Here is an 18,684-nt window from a genome sequence, read left to right on the forward strand (position 1 = left end):
GAATAGTAGCTAGAACCACTTAATTGTTTAACTATAAAAACTTATCTTGATAAAAAGTTGGAAATGCTAACCACACGTGGCCCACCGATAAAGTCAGTAGGTACATTTCGTTGACATTTCTGGTATTATTTTTAGTTTCATAACACGGCTGTGCTATTTTTGCTTATTCTAATTTCAGCTTTACTTTTAAGATGTTTTGGTTAAGAAAACTCGTATAGGCGTTAAAATATTCACTATTAATGGCTTCTTAATTTATTAGTAAAAACATTAATAAAATTCTGAAAGATAGGTACTTTATTTAGGCAAAAGGTGCATCTATCAGTATCGCAGGATGTTCCCTTCGAGTCTACGTTTTGGAATTCAGCCAAGACGAAATCAGTGATGTTTTGTTGTTACGAAATTCCGCCAAAACTGTTGCAATGGTTGACCTCATTTTGAGCCACCATGTTTATGTGAGCAAGTCGTATTATGATTGAAATAGAAACATATCAATAGCGTATTGTTTCTTAACATCTTGAGTTTGGTTCTATACATATTTGATTAGTTACTTGTAGTCTGTAGATACCAATAAATTGAAGCTTTTATGCACAGTACAAGAATCTGTAACAGTACAGAATAATTCCCATAATTCTACTCAAGTCTTTGTCTTTAAAATTTCCTAGTCACAATATTTTAGCAAACAAACTTATATATTTAGAATATTCACAACAAGTAGTTTGTACACCGTAGGGTCCAGAGTTGTAATCATTCTAATACCACCTGCATCTAAAATGCAGGATGATTAGATATAGATTTAGATGCAGGTGGTATTAGAATTGTTTTAGATAGTGAAGTGAAGATCTGAGAAGCTATCTGGGATCTGTGAAGGATGTTTCGATATTATACCAATGCAAATTACCTAAAGCAAAGCCGTTGTCTGTCTTGATGAATTGGATCATATGATCCGCTTGAGTGGATTTTCTGTCCTATTAACCAGCGAAACTGAAGACAGGATCCATAACTATTATTCATGAATGCAGTACAGACATGAATTTTTTTGCTACTCGATTCTCTGACAATACTGTCTGATTCGGAGTGCTGAATATACGTCCATCTTATATATTTTGATCATCCATTTTTTTATGGGTGAGTTAGTATAGTGAGGTAGTAAGATCATTGTATCAAAAATTATCATATTATGTATTATAACTAGCACGCTGCATAGTTTTTTTGCTGTGCTCGACTGGTTTGTTATCTACTTTTTTTATTCGTTATACCTACTTATGTGTTGTTGATAACTTTTTATAGCAATGATTTACCTTGATTGTTAACGGCAGTTTTATTGTAATTTTTGCTAGTGTTAATTAATTTATTCTTGGAATCTGATTCCGAGAAGTAAGTGTGTTTAATTATTTGTCTGATTGGAAACTGTGAATACAAATTACTTGACGTTTGTGATGTTGTTCCGAAAACGACTTTATGTGCTAAAGCTCTTTCTAAACATGCTTTTATGGTTGTTCGAACACACACTTTGATGTGCCAAATTGTTATTTGATTCTACTTACAAACTGATTGTATTAATAACAAGTCATACAGTTTTTTGTAAGTAAATATTTGTTTTTTCATTCCAACAATGAAGGAAGGCCAAGTAAGTACAATAGGTACATACATTATAAGCAATTTTCTTAATACTATGACGCTATTATAGGTGAGGTAACTAAGATGTTAAGTCTACGAGTATCTGTGTTCTGAATACGACTACAAGGTTATTCGATGCAGCGTCCTCGGAACTCATTGCAAGTAGAGATTACCTATTAATTTGTGTTGATGATGAAAATAAACACTGCATGTTTTTAGGATCCGATATTGACGATATTGTAGCCCCTATTTTTATCAATGTCTACATTTCTGATTTCGGTTTATTTACAGTAATAGTTTCGTTTTTCGGGTTATTAACTTATAAATAGAAGCAGATTATATTTATTTTATTGATTAGTTGACCCGCCTCAGCTGCTGTGAGTGTTAAGTGACTGTAAGTCATGATGAATGATTTGCTGTTATATCCGTTGAGGAGTTCTGTTCACCATATCTATCAGTATTCATCAAATCGCTACAAAATTTGGAGAAACCAATGGAACAATAATAATTTTGGAATGATTCAAATACTAACCGAGCTGTAGGTCTTTAGCTACATTACCTATTAGCTTACATTACTATTTACTAGGCATATTGATTCACGGAATTAGTACGGTCTATGCAACATCTTAACAAAGTTTATGACTTTGAAACATTTTAGGAGGGGATTTCGCATACTAGTGCGACTGTCTGCGCTAGGTATTTACCGAACATTGTTGGAATATATACTGTTGATAGCTGGGTGTCCTTGCTTATTTCATGACTGCTTACATCTGCATGACATTTTTTAAACAATAGTTTTAAACACGTTTCGTTTACACGTATTTCAGTGACTTTTTTGTGGCATATCTTGATTCTTGGCTATACTGGCTATACCTCCGCAAGAATAGGCAGGTATAGGTATCTACATATCGATTAAAGCGGAGACAAGTGTAGCTAAGAACAGATGTTTAAGAATAGATCAATCAGATTATAAAGAGTTAATAAGTTGATGTGGACTATCTTCCTATATTATCCCATTATTTTCAGTATATTAATTTGATTGGTCTATTCTCACGCGTATTTTTTACGCTATGCTCATCTTCACTAATACAGTATTTTGGTTTTCTTCTTAGAATATTTAGGTCTACGAATTAAATTTTCTACTTCAGCCGTGGCTGAATATTTTATCGGAAACATATTTACAGCCCGTCCAGTATTTGTAATCATTTTGTCTCGTCGTTACTGTTGATTGTTTATGTCATTGTTTTTAAAAATACATCCGTGCTATGATTAAATATTTACAAACAGACACATTGTATTTAGGTATAATACATATACGTATATGAGATAGATGCCTACTATACAAAGAATTTAATTCTCGACATTAGCAGCATTGCCATTCGCAATATTTGATCATGTTCTGCTATTTGGTGATGTATTGAATCATTGGATGGGATAGGGAGATCGAATCGGCTCATATTTTATTTCTTTATGAAAAACTTCTAAAACCACTACAAAGTAAAAAAATAATTTATGATTCTACAATTTAAATTTCAAGCTTTTTAGTGTAAGTAGTCATTGCTAGTAATAAACATGAACTAAGTTTAGTAACATTAATTAGGTAGGTTAGCTTAATTATTTGGCCCTAAATGTTTTGAACTTTCATGATTAAAATACATTAAACACCTACATGAAGTCGATTAAAAAAGGCAATGCCCTTTTACCAAGAAGGTCAAAAAGGAACCAGTTAAACCAATGGTGTAGCTATTTACTATTTAGTTTAAAAATTGTGAAAAAGCTAGTATTAATAACTAAAACTATAGAATCTTACTGTAATCTGATTAGAACCAACATTGAGTAGGCATTAGAAGAAAATCGAATAACTACCTAGCCTTTGAAAATACTTTCAACAGATGCTTTATACATTCTATAGTACATATAGTCATTTATCTCCACTCATTAAATACCGCAACACTAGAACACAGTTTAATATATCGTTTCAAAAGACGCGGGAACGTCTTTAAGTTATTTAACCCTGAAAGCAATGGTCCTGAAATAACCACAAATCTGAGAGAACTGGTTACATTTGCTTATGTCTTCTTGTGACTAATACAGATTATTACGGGAAAGCAGAACGTAGTAGAGACGCGTCGTTTTGTCTGCTTTTATTAGTTCGCGAGGCACCATTTGTTTTAATTACACTAGAGCTTACTTTGTTGTTTTTCTTCGTGTCAAAACGCTGGTATTGAAACAAATTTTATGACTGCTATATGATTTATATTATTACATCGTTACGCAAACTTGAATTGTTACGTTTTAGTTTAGTGTTTAATTATCCTAGACGTAATCGTTCAGAACTTGTAGCATTTTTGTGTGCACTTTGGTATAACGTAACTAGGTACTACTCCTACTAAGTATAACTTGATTCGTTAGGTCTACTATATTTTGGTAAAAGTGACCGCGAAAAATACGGTCGCGTGACAACCGAGTCATGTAATGAAAATTTATATAACTTTAATGATCTTTAAAAAGGTTTTCAGTGGAATTAATAATAATAATTAATCAGTTTAGTTGAAAAAATTACGAGGTGCAAATGGGTGCAACACTCTTTACAGTTTGTTTATTGTATCGAAGAAATAAGAATTCAATCAACATTAGGTGTCTAGTATCTGCTATTAGGAAATAGAGCTAGCAAACAAGATTTTCCATTGGCTAGATCGACCGACAGCTATGATGGAGATCGCTCCAGCATAGGTGATAGCTGCCGGAAATTGACTCGTCAGCTTATTGCGATGACGGTTGCTCTCGTTTCAAATCTATAACTGTATCGTATGTTATTTACTACGTCCCGTTGCAAGTCTGTTTCAGTTTACATCTATCATATTATTGCCACTTCTATAGCTTCTGAGATTAACAATCCTTATTCTAGTTTAGCGTCTATTTTTGAGGAGCTGGCGTACAAAACGGTGTAATTACATTTTTAATCATAACACTTTTCATTTTTGGCTTACTAATTACAAATCTGAGGTTATTTCTAAGCAAGACGGCCTAAAACTGTGCTAAACTTGAGTAAGTTAGTGATTTTTATCAAAATGTCCTATAATTACAGCAAAGTTTCAACAGCTCTCTTTCAGTTTTTTGCACCTCCTGTAGAATTTAGTTTCGTGCAATTACACCGTTCTGTTCGCCAGCTTCCCATTTTATAAGTCAAAAATTAAAAAGTATCTAACCGTTCCACTACAACCTGCATTTGTAAACTAACTTGCACAAACAACGACTAAGCATCAGTTCCGAGAAAGTGATCATCTTTAGCAATGCTCTTAATGCATCAAATGACCAGTGGACGTTGATCTTCGGGTTCTCATTTACTATAATAATATTTTGTTGTCCGTGAATAGATCTCAGCAAAGAAGAGAGATCTTTCTAACTTGGACACTGTCGTGAGTCGACTACAGAAATAGATGAAAGCATTGCAATAATTATATCAACGTATAATACTTTAGCTATATGCCTACCACGTGTGCATAATGTTCAGCACCTTTTTTCATTTACATTGTCAGTTGTCTTTTATATGAACAAAACAAACAAATCTTAATGCTTACTGAGTGAAATTATAGCTATTAATTTGGTTCCCATAGCTATAAATAAAATATGTAGTTAAAACTGCATTAAATAATATGTACCTATTGCGTTGATGTAAAATTATTATTCACCCATAAAATAAATGATGTAGGTACCTACTCCATCTACTATGATGAGGGTTATAGTCTAAATTAATTTCCAACACTAATAAATTATTTTTTTTAAATAAAATTTGAAGTACTTAACTAAAAATTTAACTTCAAATTCAAAATTATTAAATTTAACTTCAAAAATTATTTAATTGGTTGTTTACGTAATATACCTAACTAAAATTATGGCACACGGAAAAAACTTTATATACGTAACTATCTATTTATAATTATTGTGTCTTAGTTAAGAGTGCAAACAAGTGTATATACCTACCTACTTAAGTGATGAGTCATTATAAAAGATGACAAAAATTATAAATGACCTCAAGCAAGAAGCAAACTGTGTGATGTGACAAGTGATAGAACTCAGGTTCCTAAAAACAATATGAATATTTACAACTGATATAATGTTAATTTAATGAAGATCCTCAAGATGGGGGCACATGGGTCCAAAGAGAAACTTTACAGAAGTGGTTCAGAAAAATATCCGTCCAAGCTGCCAGTTCCTAGTGACAAAGTTGATAAAAAGTATAAGATAGCCGTTAATCGCGAGAGGTTCGGATCTTTTGGTGCTCGAGGTAAGTGTGTTCTACCCACCATGTTTATAGTGCAGAGCTCTGGTTAACCCTACTACCTGGAAGGTACTATTACCTACTATTAAGTATTCTGTGGTTATAATCAATATTTATCATATTGATCCTGATTAATAATTTTAAATACATGTTAAATACTGCGGAACAGGCAGGATTCAAACGTGCGTCTCCCATTATGTAGGTATTACGCCTTGGATATCACACGCTGGTATTGAGTAGGTTCGAATCTTGCTGGTTCTACAATTTTTGATACGTATTTAAAATGATTTAATAACCTTAGCTTTTGAGAATGATATTGAACACAATTTTTATGTAAAGATTTAAAATTGCTTAAAATCATATCACGCGGTATTCTTTAGAAGCGGAAGCAATCAATTTCGCAATAATAAATTGTAAGTTCAAAACCGTAAATGGCATTTTTAAATAGTACTTTTTACCTTAATGTTTTTCCCTGTAAGGTTCAATGAGACATGAATTCCTGTTAATCTACATTTTTTGATAAACTTTCTTTTCGTTACAAGAACTAGGTAGGTGCGTGCATTCAATAAATTACTTACTTCTTGCTTCTTGCAATATGTTTTCTTAGATAGGTCTTATCTAAGCTGAAATCTATAGAGTAGGTATATACTAAGGCTTAGCCCAGACTTTACTTAAAGTTAAAGCTAAGTAGACTTATGGGAGGATAAATGAATCTTATTCCAAAATCAAAGCGATTTCAGTCCATGTAGCCTAGCCATAGTAATAAAGTAATCTGTGCAGGTGAATTAATTGATAGAGTATGTTCTGGAAATCGATCTATTTGTGCAACAAACGCAATATCATGAAAACAATTTTACCTAAGTAACAGCTAATGAAAAACTAAGAACCTACCTAGTTAGATACTTATCTGATATCTGGTCTTGTAAAAGATAATATGATTTGAGATTATATTTATAAACACTTTATCTTATTTCTTATAGGCATAAGCATTGCGTTTATGTTTGTGGTTTGTGTCTAGATATTTATTATTTACGTGTGATCTCCTACAAGCCATACCTAAATGCTGAACAGCGTTCACGTGTTATTAAATCTGAGTACTAAATTATGCATCTAATGATATATCAAATACGTTTCTAACTTTCCACGATGCGGTTAAGTTGAACGTGGCAATGCTGTGTGATGGCTAGATTGTGATCATTGCATGTCTTAGATGAGGTTTCGTTTTCACGTTGTTTTTATCGTTTGATACATTGTGCAATCGGCTTCCCACGACACGGTCGCGCTGTTGCGTGCGAGTTTGCCAGATAGGGGAACTGATATTATAATATAGCGTATGTGGATATGAACTAGGTAATGGTCTTTTTTATCTTTGTGTGTTGTATCCTAGGCGTTGGCAAGCGTTTGACTACTATGCCCTACGAACTATAATGAAGCCTTACTATTATTAGTTATGGCCTTACATGGCGGCCGTCTGCACTAAACGCACTGTTCAGAGGTGGTTCCGAGCTTGAACTAAAGTTCCTTTTAGGCAGGTGGTTATAGTAGATAGATACTTTAGAAACATTGCCTAAACACTAGCTTTTCTAATGAGGCAGCGCGCGTAGGTATTTATTTGAGTGGCCGTAGATCAGGGTCCGTAAAATTCTATGCGCTATTAAAATTATGAGTGCGAAGTGGGTTGGTTTGTCCTTCAATCACGCCGGAACGGAGCAACGGATCGACGGAATCTTTTGCTAGTTAAAGACCTGGAGTGCAAAGTTACATAGGCTACTTTTATCCAGGGAAATCAAAGAGTTCCTATGGGATTTTTAAAAACACCTAAACTTATGCGGACGAAGTTTTGAGCATTAGGTAGGTATTACATACTCGTATATCCTAATATACCACGTTATATGTAAGTATATCCGCTGATATACAATTTTTTAATGTACAAATATCATATCATATCAGCTGACTGCTGCAGATAAACACGCTACGCGGCGCAGCGCCGCTCATTGATAGGACATAGTGATACGAAACTTGAGAGATGTTTCATATTGGCTCATTTTTAGGGTTTCGTACCCAAAGCGTAAAACGGAGCCCTATTCTCTGCTTTCTGTAGGTATGTCCATCTGTCTCTCCGTCAGTCTGTCTGTCTGTTCTGTTTGTTCGCAGGTCTCTAGCTCGGAGACGAAATAAGTTAAAACCTGAAATTTTGGTATTTGGTGTAAAACGTTGACCCAAAACCAAATATTGAATTTGAAATTCAATTAAATTATTTTTTAGCTGGAATTTTTTTTTCTTTCCCTAGCATGTGGGATATCATTGTTTAGTAGTAGAGTGTGTAGAGTAGAGTACGATTTTTTTTTTCAATTTTTTTCATGTTAAATGGGGGCCGCCAAAGTTGTTAGTTTTGGACCAAAGTGACGGGGGCTATTGTAAAAACCAATCTAGTTAGGAATATGAAATTTTGGTATATTAAATGTACATACAATATACTGTATTTAAACAACAAACACTGAAAACAATGATTTATAAAATAGTTTGTAAGCTGTGACCAAAACAAACGAACATTTTTTGGGGTTTTCTTTCAAGGTTTATTGCGATGTTCTAGTTTGGAAAATAAATATTTCATACATCCAAAATATGATGTTCATAATGTTTATGTACGGAACCCTAAAAGAGCGAGGACCGATCTCGCACTTGTAGTGTATTTTGATGCTCGCGACGAGAGATAGCTACTTAGGTACATTAAATCTAAATCCTAGAGCCTAGATCGTCTTGTCATAGTTGCTCACTCAGTTTTTATTTGCAACTATGTAAAAGGGAACTGTTTGTTTTTCCTTCTATTCTATGTTGGCAATCGGCATACCTTAAAAAGAATTACCTACATATTTCATCAATACTTATGATTGTAGTTTTTTGCATTGAGGGTATAGTTTTCATCATCTTGCAAGCCTTGAAATATTTCTTAAGACCTTAACTAATTCATTTTCTTGGATATTCAATACTCAAGTATTATTTTATAATGACAGTAATTCGATATAACAAGCTAATATCAATGCACACTTCCTATTTTTCGAAAGCAGGTAGGTGTCACCTGGCTTATGTAAATTTATGTCTAGTCAACTTTCGTTCTGCATGTTAGTAATTAGTGGTACCTATATAACAAGTAACAAAACAACAAGAGTTGGTACAGAACCACTAACAATAGAGTACGAAAATAATTAATAAATAGGTAATTGCCGGACTGTGAACGCTTACTTTTAGGTTAACGCTTAATTTTACTTAATACTTAGTATAATGTTATAGGTAGTTTGTGCCAAAACATCAAAATAATTTTCTAAACTAACATAAGGCAAGTAGAGACAGTAGCATAAAAGTTCAAATTCCTATCTATTATCTAAACTAGCTTATGCCTATGACTTCATCCGCGTGGACCACACAAATTTCGAACCCCTATTTTAGCCCCGAATTTTCAAAAATCCTTTCGTAGCGGATGTCTACGTCATAGTAGCTATCTGTATGGCAAACTTCAGCTGATCCGTCTAGTGGTTTGAACTGTGCGTTGATATATCAGTCAATCATATTTTCATTTTATTTATTTAGATAATTTATACGAATGTATAAGTGTGTCTGTTTCACTGTCTGTCTGCTAACTTTTCGCGGCCCATCTGTTTAACCGATGTGAATTAAAGGAACAGAGAGCTTGCATCACAGGTACGAACGTAGACTTATTTTTGTCCCGGCAAATTATAGAGGTTGGGATTTAAAAACCTAAATCTTCGGGATGAATTCGCGGGCATCATCTATTTGGTACAGAGATAATCTGAATCCCGGAATGGATTGAGGCTATCCTTTTTATCCCCGAAATTCAAAAAGTTTCCAAGGGTTTTTTCTAAAACCTAAACCCGCGCGGATGAAGTAAACTTATCATAAATTATAATATTTATGAGAGAGAACAAAGAATGTGTCTAGAGTCTAGACAAGTCTGTGGCTGAAGGTCGAAAAGAACTATAAATTGCATTTTAAGTTTGCAATAAATATCTTTTATTGTACTTTAACTTAAGTAGGTACCTAGTGTATCAATGTCTGTTGGTTCAACTTATAAAAATGAAGTAGGGGATTATATTGTAATTTTATAAAAATTTAAGAGGCGTAATCTGTCTTGCTTTCGATATCTTTACTTCTTAATTTTATTTAGGTATATGTAGTAATGTCAATTTATTAATTAACTTATTCTTATGGCTATTCTCATATACCAGTTTAATTCTGAATAAGTAATCATAAGTTATCCTAGATGAAATAAATATCTTTATTATTATTATGTTTTTTTTAATAGCCACCGAATTTTTATCCCGCAAAATGCGACCGATACCTAGTTACTATCCACGTTTACATCATCAGTATAAGAGAGAGGGTAAATTAAAACGTTCTCATGGTTTTTATTCCACCACTTTGTGCTACCTGGGATACCCACATGTATTTTTACCCCTTCGAACATTGACAGCCACAATAGTCAATACTCAATAAAATCTGATAGGCTAAAATAACTACGCCGTTAACACATTATCTATTAAAAAGCAATAAAAACAATCCTCGCGATCATCAAAATTCCCAATGTCGCAAGTTTACTGCAAAATTTTCCAACAAAATTTCTGAAATCTGAATCACCGTTATTAATGTGTATACTTATTTCTTTTCCAGGAAATGGGAAGAAGCGGGAAAGCGCTCCAACGCCTACTACCCCTAGTCGCCCTCCGACAGCACCCCAGCCACCCCCTGCGACATCGGGTGAGTCATACTCAATTTTATTATGCGTAACGGAGTCTACATTTAATGGATAGGGTCTGAGCCCTTGACTGCAATCCCACTTGGTTGTAAGTGATGACCTAACCGGAAGGGGTATCTAGCAGTTTTTATTAAACCCATCCCTTTGGTTTCTACACGGCATCGTACCGGAACGCTAAATCGCTAGATCAATATCTAGATCGGATCGATAGTTTTAAAAAACTAAACTGACGAGTCAAGTGTGAGTCGGCCTAGCCCACCGAGGGTTCCGTTTTCTAAACTACTGATATGACGAGTGGTGATGTGGCAGAGTGACAACTGACAATATTATAATTATTATGTCTCCGCCATACCTACATTGACGAGGATCATTAGATTGATTAGATTGAGAGGACTTGATCATTTATATTTTGTACCTACATAAAAGACGTGACCGTCACTACTACTTATATCTGTGAAAAATGATTGTTTAACACAACCACACCACGTAGGTAGGTGGCGCCACTTCTGCTGAACTTATGTTTTAAGATGATTAAGTTTTAATTAAAAAAAAAAACAAGCTTGTGGTAATTTTTACTTTTTCTTGAAATTATCTGCAAAGTTCCATCTCAGTCCATTAATGAACTATTCCGTAATTATGTACCTTACTCAATTAACTGTTATTTTTTTCAGCCAAGAAAAATGGTGTGGTCCAAAAACTGTCATCGTCACCGGTGGCGGTGCGTGGGCGCAACTCCCTCGCCCCGCCTCCTTCCCCGCGGAAACCACCCACACTCAGAGTGCCTGCACAGAGACCTAACACTCTCGCCACCACCAAAGGTAAGTGCTTCAGTTATACCATCTATATTATGATGTCCTGCCTAGGCCTTTAGCATAACTACCAAAAAAAAATCATACTGGAGCCGATGCAATGACTGGTCCTGATTCAAAAACAGTAAAATCATGACTATGCATTACTGATATTATTATTATCAGTAATGCATAATAGCAGTAGTGTACGAACTACGAAATACGGTGGTTATGCTAGGACCAGCTGCCTGACTAAGCACATTTTGTGATTTTACGCCGCACTGAAATTTTAGCACATTTTATACTACTAGTGCCATCTATCGACTTTTGTGACTATTAAAACGTTACTTCAGTGTGGGCGACGTGGTTCACTCAACACGCAACAGATGGCGTCGTAAGCCATATTAGATTAATTAATATTATCAAGACACACGGTCGTGTGTCGCGAACCAAGTTCGTATAAGAATCTTATAAGAACGGCGACAGACTACCAGTGTGCATATTACACGAACCATTTCAAGCTATTAAGTTCAGCGCAGACCACTTGCGTCAAATTCTGTTTGCATGCTTAAGAGCAGATTTCACAGCTCTCACTGGTTAAGTTTAATAAATACTAGGTATATCATTATTAATAATTGTCCTTCTGAAATATGATTTCTAGACTGATACGACAGACAGACAACGAAGTGATCCTATAAGGGTTCCTTTTTTCCTAAAAACAAAACATTTAACAAAATATTACAATATACCTACCTAGTATCATCTATGTATCATGTAAATTACTGGGCATACTAGAGCGTTTGTCGGTTTTCCCACTGTCATTTTAACACATAAAATTTAGCTACTTAGTACTACTTATTATTTTTTCAAGGAAGCATCGACGATAAGTGAACCGTTAATGCACTCCGTGATACCCAAAGAGATGTGGGTTCAGATCCTAGGATCACAGAAAAAAAAGTTCTTTTCTGTGATTGAAGTTGTTATCCCACCGGTTGTATCGAAATTATCCTCATTATCGTCAGTTTACTTCAACAACTCATAAAATTAATGAGTTTAATTGCAAAAAATATCAAATAAGTACCTACATTTTACGAAAGTCAAATCGTGTTAAAAAATATTTCGAAATTAATTGTTTAAAATGCAAGAAGCAAGTGAAGCAAGATTTCAATGCGACTACAATGTGGGTATATAATTTATAAAGGTTTGTAGTTATTGGATATACTCGTATCTAATATAACGGATATCGAAATGCTTCCTTCTTTTCAACGTGACAACACTACAGATTGTTGCAAGAAACGCTGATTTAAATTATTTACTATTAGCAGAAACTATAATTTATTTATATTAATATTATCAATATGTCCTGGTAATAACAATAAGTAGGTACATACTTATAATTTAGACTTTATTTTAGAAATGGAATGAATGAGAAATGGAATGGATAGATGTGGATTATTATCCACATCTATCCATTCCATTTCCATGGAATGGAATAGGACTATTGATGCAAATTAAGCTTTCTGCCAAATTCGGCTCAGTTGGCAGACTTCACAAACTTTTGAGAACATTATGGAGACTCTTTTCAGGTTTTCTTACGATATTTACCATCACCGCTAAAGCAAATGAAATTGAACTGCTTAAAACGCACAAAACTCTGAAATGTTGGAGGTGTGTGCCCATTGCCCGAGACCGAAGCCCCCTCAACCACTAGTGACTAGGCTACTGGCTATCACCGCTCATTATACAATTCAATTGATTATAAAATCCTCTGCTGTCCCGTCCTCCAATGTGTGCAGGCCCTAAGTAATAGCAAGTCCCGCGCATTGCTAGAGCGCACTGTCTGCAAGTCAAATTCACGCTCTTTTAATCTTCGATTGTGTAAAAGGTATAACTATATAGGTATTTTTTCATACTAATTTTGTAAGCTTCATAAAATACGATAATTATTATCATTGTTCGGAACGATCATCTAGTGCGTAGTACATTAACGTCGCTGGTTAGCTGATTTGAAACCTCATGCTTCGTTTACCCTTTACAAAGTTCTCGCATTACCGCCTACCGGTCACGCCCTAGTTCTTATAACATAGATTTCCCCTTGAAATCGATCTTGTCACACAATATTATAAAAAGACTAATAAGCTTAGCTGATTCCTAGTTCCATACCTGTAATTGGTATAAGTATAAACTTTTGAAATTACATGTGTGCCTAAGTATGTACTCAATTCTATGTGTAGGGTGTAATTATATGTGTCATTAAAAAAAATCGGTCAAGTGCGGCTCCGTACCATCGGACAAGAAATAACACTTTAATTTTTTTTCATTTCGTTAGTTAAATGACACAAAATTTTCCACTTCCCTCGTAATCGATTTGAAAGAAAGCGCAGTGCCTCGGAACTCTTAATTCAGTTTTTACTGGAATTCGTTTTAATGGTTCTAATATACTTAAATTACTGAGATAAGAAAGGCACTCGTATGAATTTTAATTATTACGTGTAGGTATGGCGTTTATATAACATAGTTACATTTTGGTTTATTTTTATACCAAGTGATTGTGCCTTCTTGTCTACCAACCCAAACGTGGCGTCGATATAAAATTGTAGAGATCATCATATTTTTTACCTATTTAATCTGCATATTTAAGGCCAAACAAAAAATAAATCTGTTTTAGAATTTACAAGTAAAGGCCCTTCCATATGGTAGCCCACTTACAATTTTTTGCAACTACAGTATATGATACATAATATACCAAAATATTACTGAAACCAATCTGCTTTTGGCTGTGTAATTTAGGGATTATTATGAATGGGCATTATTTATAGAAAACTAATATTAAACTAATATTAAGTACGAGCAAAGATATCGCGTAAGCAGCAAAGAATATAGGTATAAATTATTTATATATTGCAAAACTCCCTAATTGAGGGTGAGCGGTAGGTATCCAGTTTGAGTTTCTTGAACTGTCCCGAAGAAAGTTAAGCGATAGACGAGGGGGCAAGCGACACCACACTGTAGCTCGCGCATCCGACCAGCCAACACAAAAAACCGCTTCTGTCCGCTAAGTAAATAAGTGTCAATATATAATGTAAAATATCAAACTTTTCACAAGGCAAGACGTGCGGTTGTTCAACTTTAACTAAATTAATCCAACTGTGAAATGCTCGTTTTCATTTACCGTTAGTCTTCGGATTCGTGAGTACCTAGAACTGTGTGAATAAAATAAATTGCATACTTTTTTTATGAGCATAATGAGCAAACTGCATAAAATCGTGTCTTTCTTTCAACCGGACTCTAAGAGCGGTCGGAAAAATCTGCTCGCTCAGCAGAAGGTGTTTTCCAGTGAAATCAATATACGATCAGAGATTGAAGACTTGAAAAATCAATGGGGCACCCTGATAGGATACCGGGTCAAAGGTAGCTACATATTTTCATTAAAATTACAGTTTATTTGATTAATTAATATGGAAAGGGAGTAGAACGATATAAGAATCCATCTTGAAAATATTCTACCTTAATATTATAATGTAAGTATTTGGAAATCCTAGATAACTTACGCAACAAGTAGGCGCCTTTTAGCTCACTTTAGATTCATGATGATAAAAATATAATGAGAAACAGTTCAAATATAATTGCAATACTTTTTAACATTCTTAATTTTTACAAAAATTTGTATTATTGGCTGTTTGAATTTGTGCTTTTTATGCAATTTTTAGGATAAGGTATATTAAAAAAACCTACCCATATTTAAGTTTTACGTTACCTAGTAAAAAAATCAATCCATCGCTGGTTCATTACTGCGCACGAGTCTCCTATCAGATATATACCATAGATCTAATATAATCAAACCAAGCATCAGCTGCATTTTAGATTTAGTTGAATATAGGTAGGTACTACTTACCTGATATCTATTTAACTTTACAGTTTTTGCGACGACAGCATAATCAGTAGATAGTAGACACCTACCCAGTACCTACCTAGTTCTGTCTAACGTGTGAACAGAAAAATAAGAATTTCGCAATTTGCTCCACAAAATGCCTTATTCGCAACGTGCCATTGTTTTAATATTTATTAATGTTCAGTGTGGGATAATGAAAATCAGATTAGGCATCTACTTTACAGACAATTGAATTTCGTATTATGTTAATGACAGGTTTTGTGTTTTCGGCTTGCGGTTTTGAAAAGAATAATAAACGACGAGCGAAATTATTATTTAAAAGGACGGATCGCGACGGATTCATATGGAGGATTTTTAACCCCAGACCCAAAAAGAGGGGTGCTATAAGTTTGACGTGTGTATCTGTGTATCTGTCTGTGGCATCGTAGCTCCTAAACTAATGAACCGATTTTAATTGAGTTTTTTTTTGTTTGAAAGGTGGCTTGATCGAGAGTATTCTTAGCTATAATCCGAGAAAATCGGTTCAGCCGATTGTAATTTATCAGCTCTTTTCTAGTTACTGTAGTAACCTGGGGTGTTATAAATTTTTAATTAACACTTCTATTTCTATTACTAGTTTTTGTCATAAATACCCACTTCTTGAATCTACCTAATCATGTTAATATTTTGGTTGCATGATTACAATTTAAATTTATATCAGCAGGAAAATTCGCGAGTAAAAGCTACTATGATCCACAATACACATCCGAAATGTTTACGACAGGGCATTATCAAAGATCTACCAAGTTTAGCAACATACACCAACTTGTATGGACATATATGGCGTAAAACAGCTTAAAACGGGATGCAAACGCATCAAAGTGTCCGTCACACAACGGAAACGCATTGCCATTTTATAAACGATGCGGGCATAGTGGGTGGCATCTACTCTTTAATCGATTGTCCGAGTTCTCCATTTTTGTTTTGCTTGGTAATGGTTTTGAATGTAATGCATGCGAAATCAGGTTAAATAAGAAGGACTTGCAGTGAGTAAGAATTAAACAGTTCTAAAATTAGAAGACAACCGAAATATTTTTCGTAGTACATTACTTATTCTTGATTTGATTTAAATGACTTTTTTACTGGTAAAAAAATGTGTAAATATACTTTGTAGGTAGATGATATTAATGACTTTTTAGCCCTCGACCCAAAAAGAGGGGTGTTATAAGTTTGACGTGTGTATATACGTGTATCTGTATAAGGCATAGGTCTGTAAGGCAACTCAATATTTACCCAGGGTAAGATATTAATATATTATATCGGTTATCAAATAGATACTAATGCAGATAAGAAGAACCATCTTTAGATGAATTAGATTAATATGGAAGACATACTCAACCCGCAAAAAACTCGGCGGCTGCTATTTTAAATATTCAATTCACAGTAGTCTTGTACAAGTAATTGTATCTTCTAACTAAACGCGTATTTAACTTTCGTTTTGCATGTAAAAATTCATTTAAACATTCGTGGTGCATCTTTTATACATTTCCGTATTTTCAATACGTTGTTGTTCACGACACGGTTTCTTTTTAATAGTTCAGTCATTTAAAATAAATTTGCTATATCAATGACGTTTATAGTGTTTAATATCGCGAAAGTGTTATAAGCTATGTTGAAAAAGAAAGCGCCTGTTGTGGAATCATCATTAGAATTAATAGTCTCTTTGTTATAAAATAGAGTCATCATGCAGATCTTTACTGCGTAGTATAAAGTCCGTGGATGTTTGCGACTTTTGCAACAAGGTTTGAACAGCCAAATATAGACTGTTGCGATTTTGTTCTATAAGTTGAACGTTCCAAATATTCTCAAGAGAAAACAGGGAAATCACTGAACTATCAGTTCTTGGGTCACTTTGTTACAAGCTTGGTTACGAGCACATTCCTCTGATATCAATGGTTATGACAAAATTGGCAAAGGCGATTAATTAATACTACAATACGAGTTTACATAATAGAAGCGATGAGACAAAATCCATAAACGTTAACAATTTTGTAAATGCTCATATGTCTAGTATACACCGGACGTGATGTGATGAAGTGTAACGGATAATCTCTGAAACTGTTACGTAATTTATTAAAAGTCGGAAATCGCTAGATTTGAAACTGGCACCTACGAATCGTGTCAATTCTCTCGTGGGTGGATATTTCTTTCGTTAGAAGAAAGTGTGTTGTACTGGTGTGGGCAGTGATGCCAATTTATCGCCGACTAAACGTGAGTGGCTAATGCCTACGCATAAAAATTGCAATCGATATTAATTCTTTTTTTAATTTGATTTCGAAACAACTACCTACTTTAGGCCGACGATTTCTATCTTCAATACACCTATACGATATGAGCTTTCAATAGTTATATAAATAACTAGCTGATGCCCGCAGCTTCGCCCGCGTGGATTGGTCAGATCCCCTGCAGCATCAGGATTGAGGAGTTGGACTCCAAATTTTTTATGAAACAATATCGCAAAGTTCCTCTATCGATTAAAAAAGAAATGACGCAAATCGGTTCAGAAATCTCGGAGATTTCGGTGTACATAGGTAGAAAAACACAACTCCCTTTTTAAAAGTCGGTTAAAAAAGTAGCCTATTTTACGCCCTGGTCAATCCTCTACTTGCCTGTGAAAGTCCCGTCAAAATCGGTTCAGCCGTTCCAAAGATTAGCCTTTTCAAACAGACAGACAGACAGACAGACAGACAGACAGACAGACAGACAGACAAAAATTTTAAAAACGTGTGATTCAGTTATGGTATCGTTCAAATAACCATATGAGCTTAATATGAGGTAGTTATTTCGAAATTACAGACAGACACTCCAATTTTATTTATTAGTATAGATAAGTATTTGTAACTATCCCGTATATTTTGTGTCGTCCAAGTTATTTTGATTTTTAGTTGAGGTCTCTTTATCTTGGAATGTAATGCATTTTATTATTATTAATACCAAATTTCTTCTACTTTATACATTATTTTTTTACATTATTAAACCTATGTGTACCTATTTATGTTAGTTTCTTTATACCACTATAAAAATGTCTGAACAGATTTCCAAGTACCTATAGGGATCGTTCGAATGTTAGAATCCTTACATCATCCCGAGTGACACTAGCTACTATTTTTAAGATAAATCAATATGACGGCTATACGTCTATATTTTAAAACGTGAAGTTTTTTGCCAGGGCAGATCTGTTTTTTTTTTTAATTACGACTTGTTTTCTTAGGGTTTTCATGCGATAGCGGTATAATCGTGACTGCTTATCGTAACTCAATTATAATTAGTATTGTTCCGCCCCATCCGATGTCAT

General features: G+C 34.3%; 1 protein-coding gene across 2 annotated transcripts in view; it reads left to right on the forward strand.

The window, feature by feature from the left end:
• LOC123869418 overlaps positions 1–18,684 on the forward strand; it is an 88,958-nt gene that overhangs the window by 31,832 nt on the left and 38,442 nt on the right. For both annotated transcript variants that reach the window (XM_045912332.1, XM_045912333.1), the window contains exons 4-5: positions 10,586–10,672; positions 11,342–11,488. In XM_045912332.1, coding sequence (XP_045768288.1) covers positions 10,586–10,672; positions 11,342–11,488 — 234 coding nt within the window. The remainder of the gene's footprint in view (positions 1–10,585; positions 10,673–11,341; positions 11,489–18,684) is intronic.

This window comes from Maniola jurtina, chromosome 11 (assembly GCF_905333055.1).
Source record: "Maniola jurtina chromosome 11, ilManJurt1.1, whole genome shotgun sequence".
Taxonomy (NCBI): domain Eukaryota; kingdom Metazoa; phylum Arthropoda; class Insecta; order Lepidoptera; family Nymphalidae; genus Maniola; species Maniola jurtina.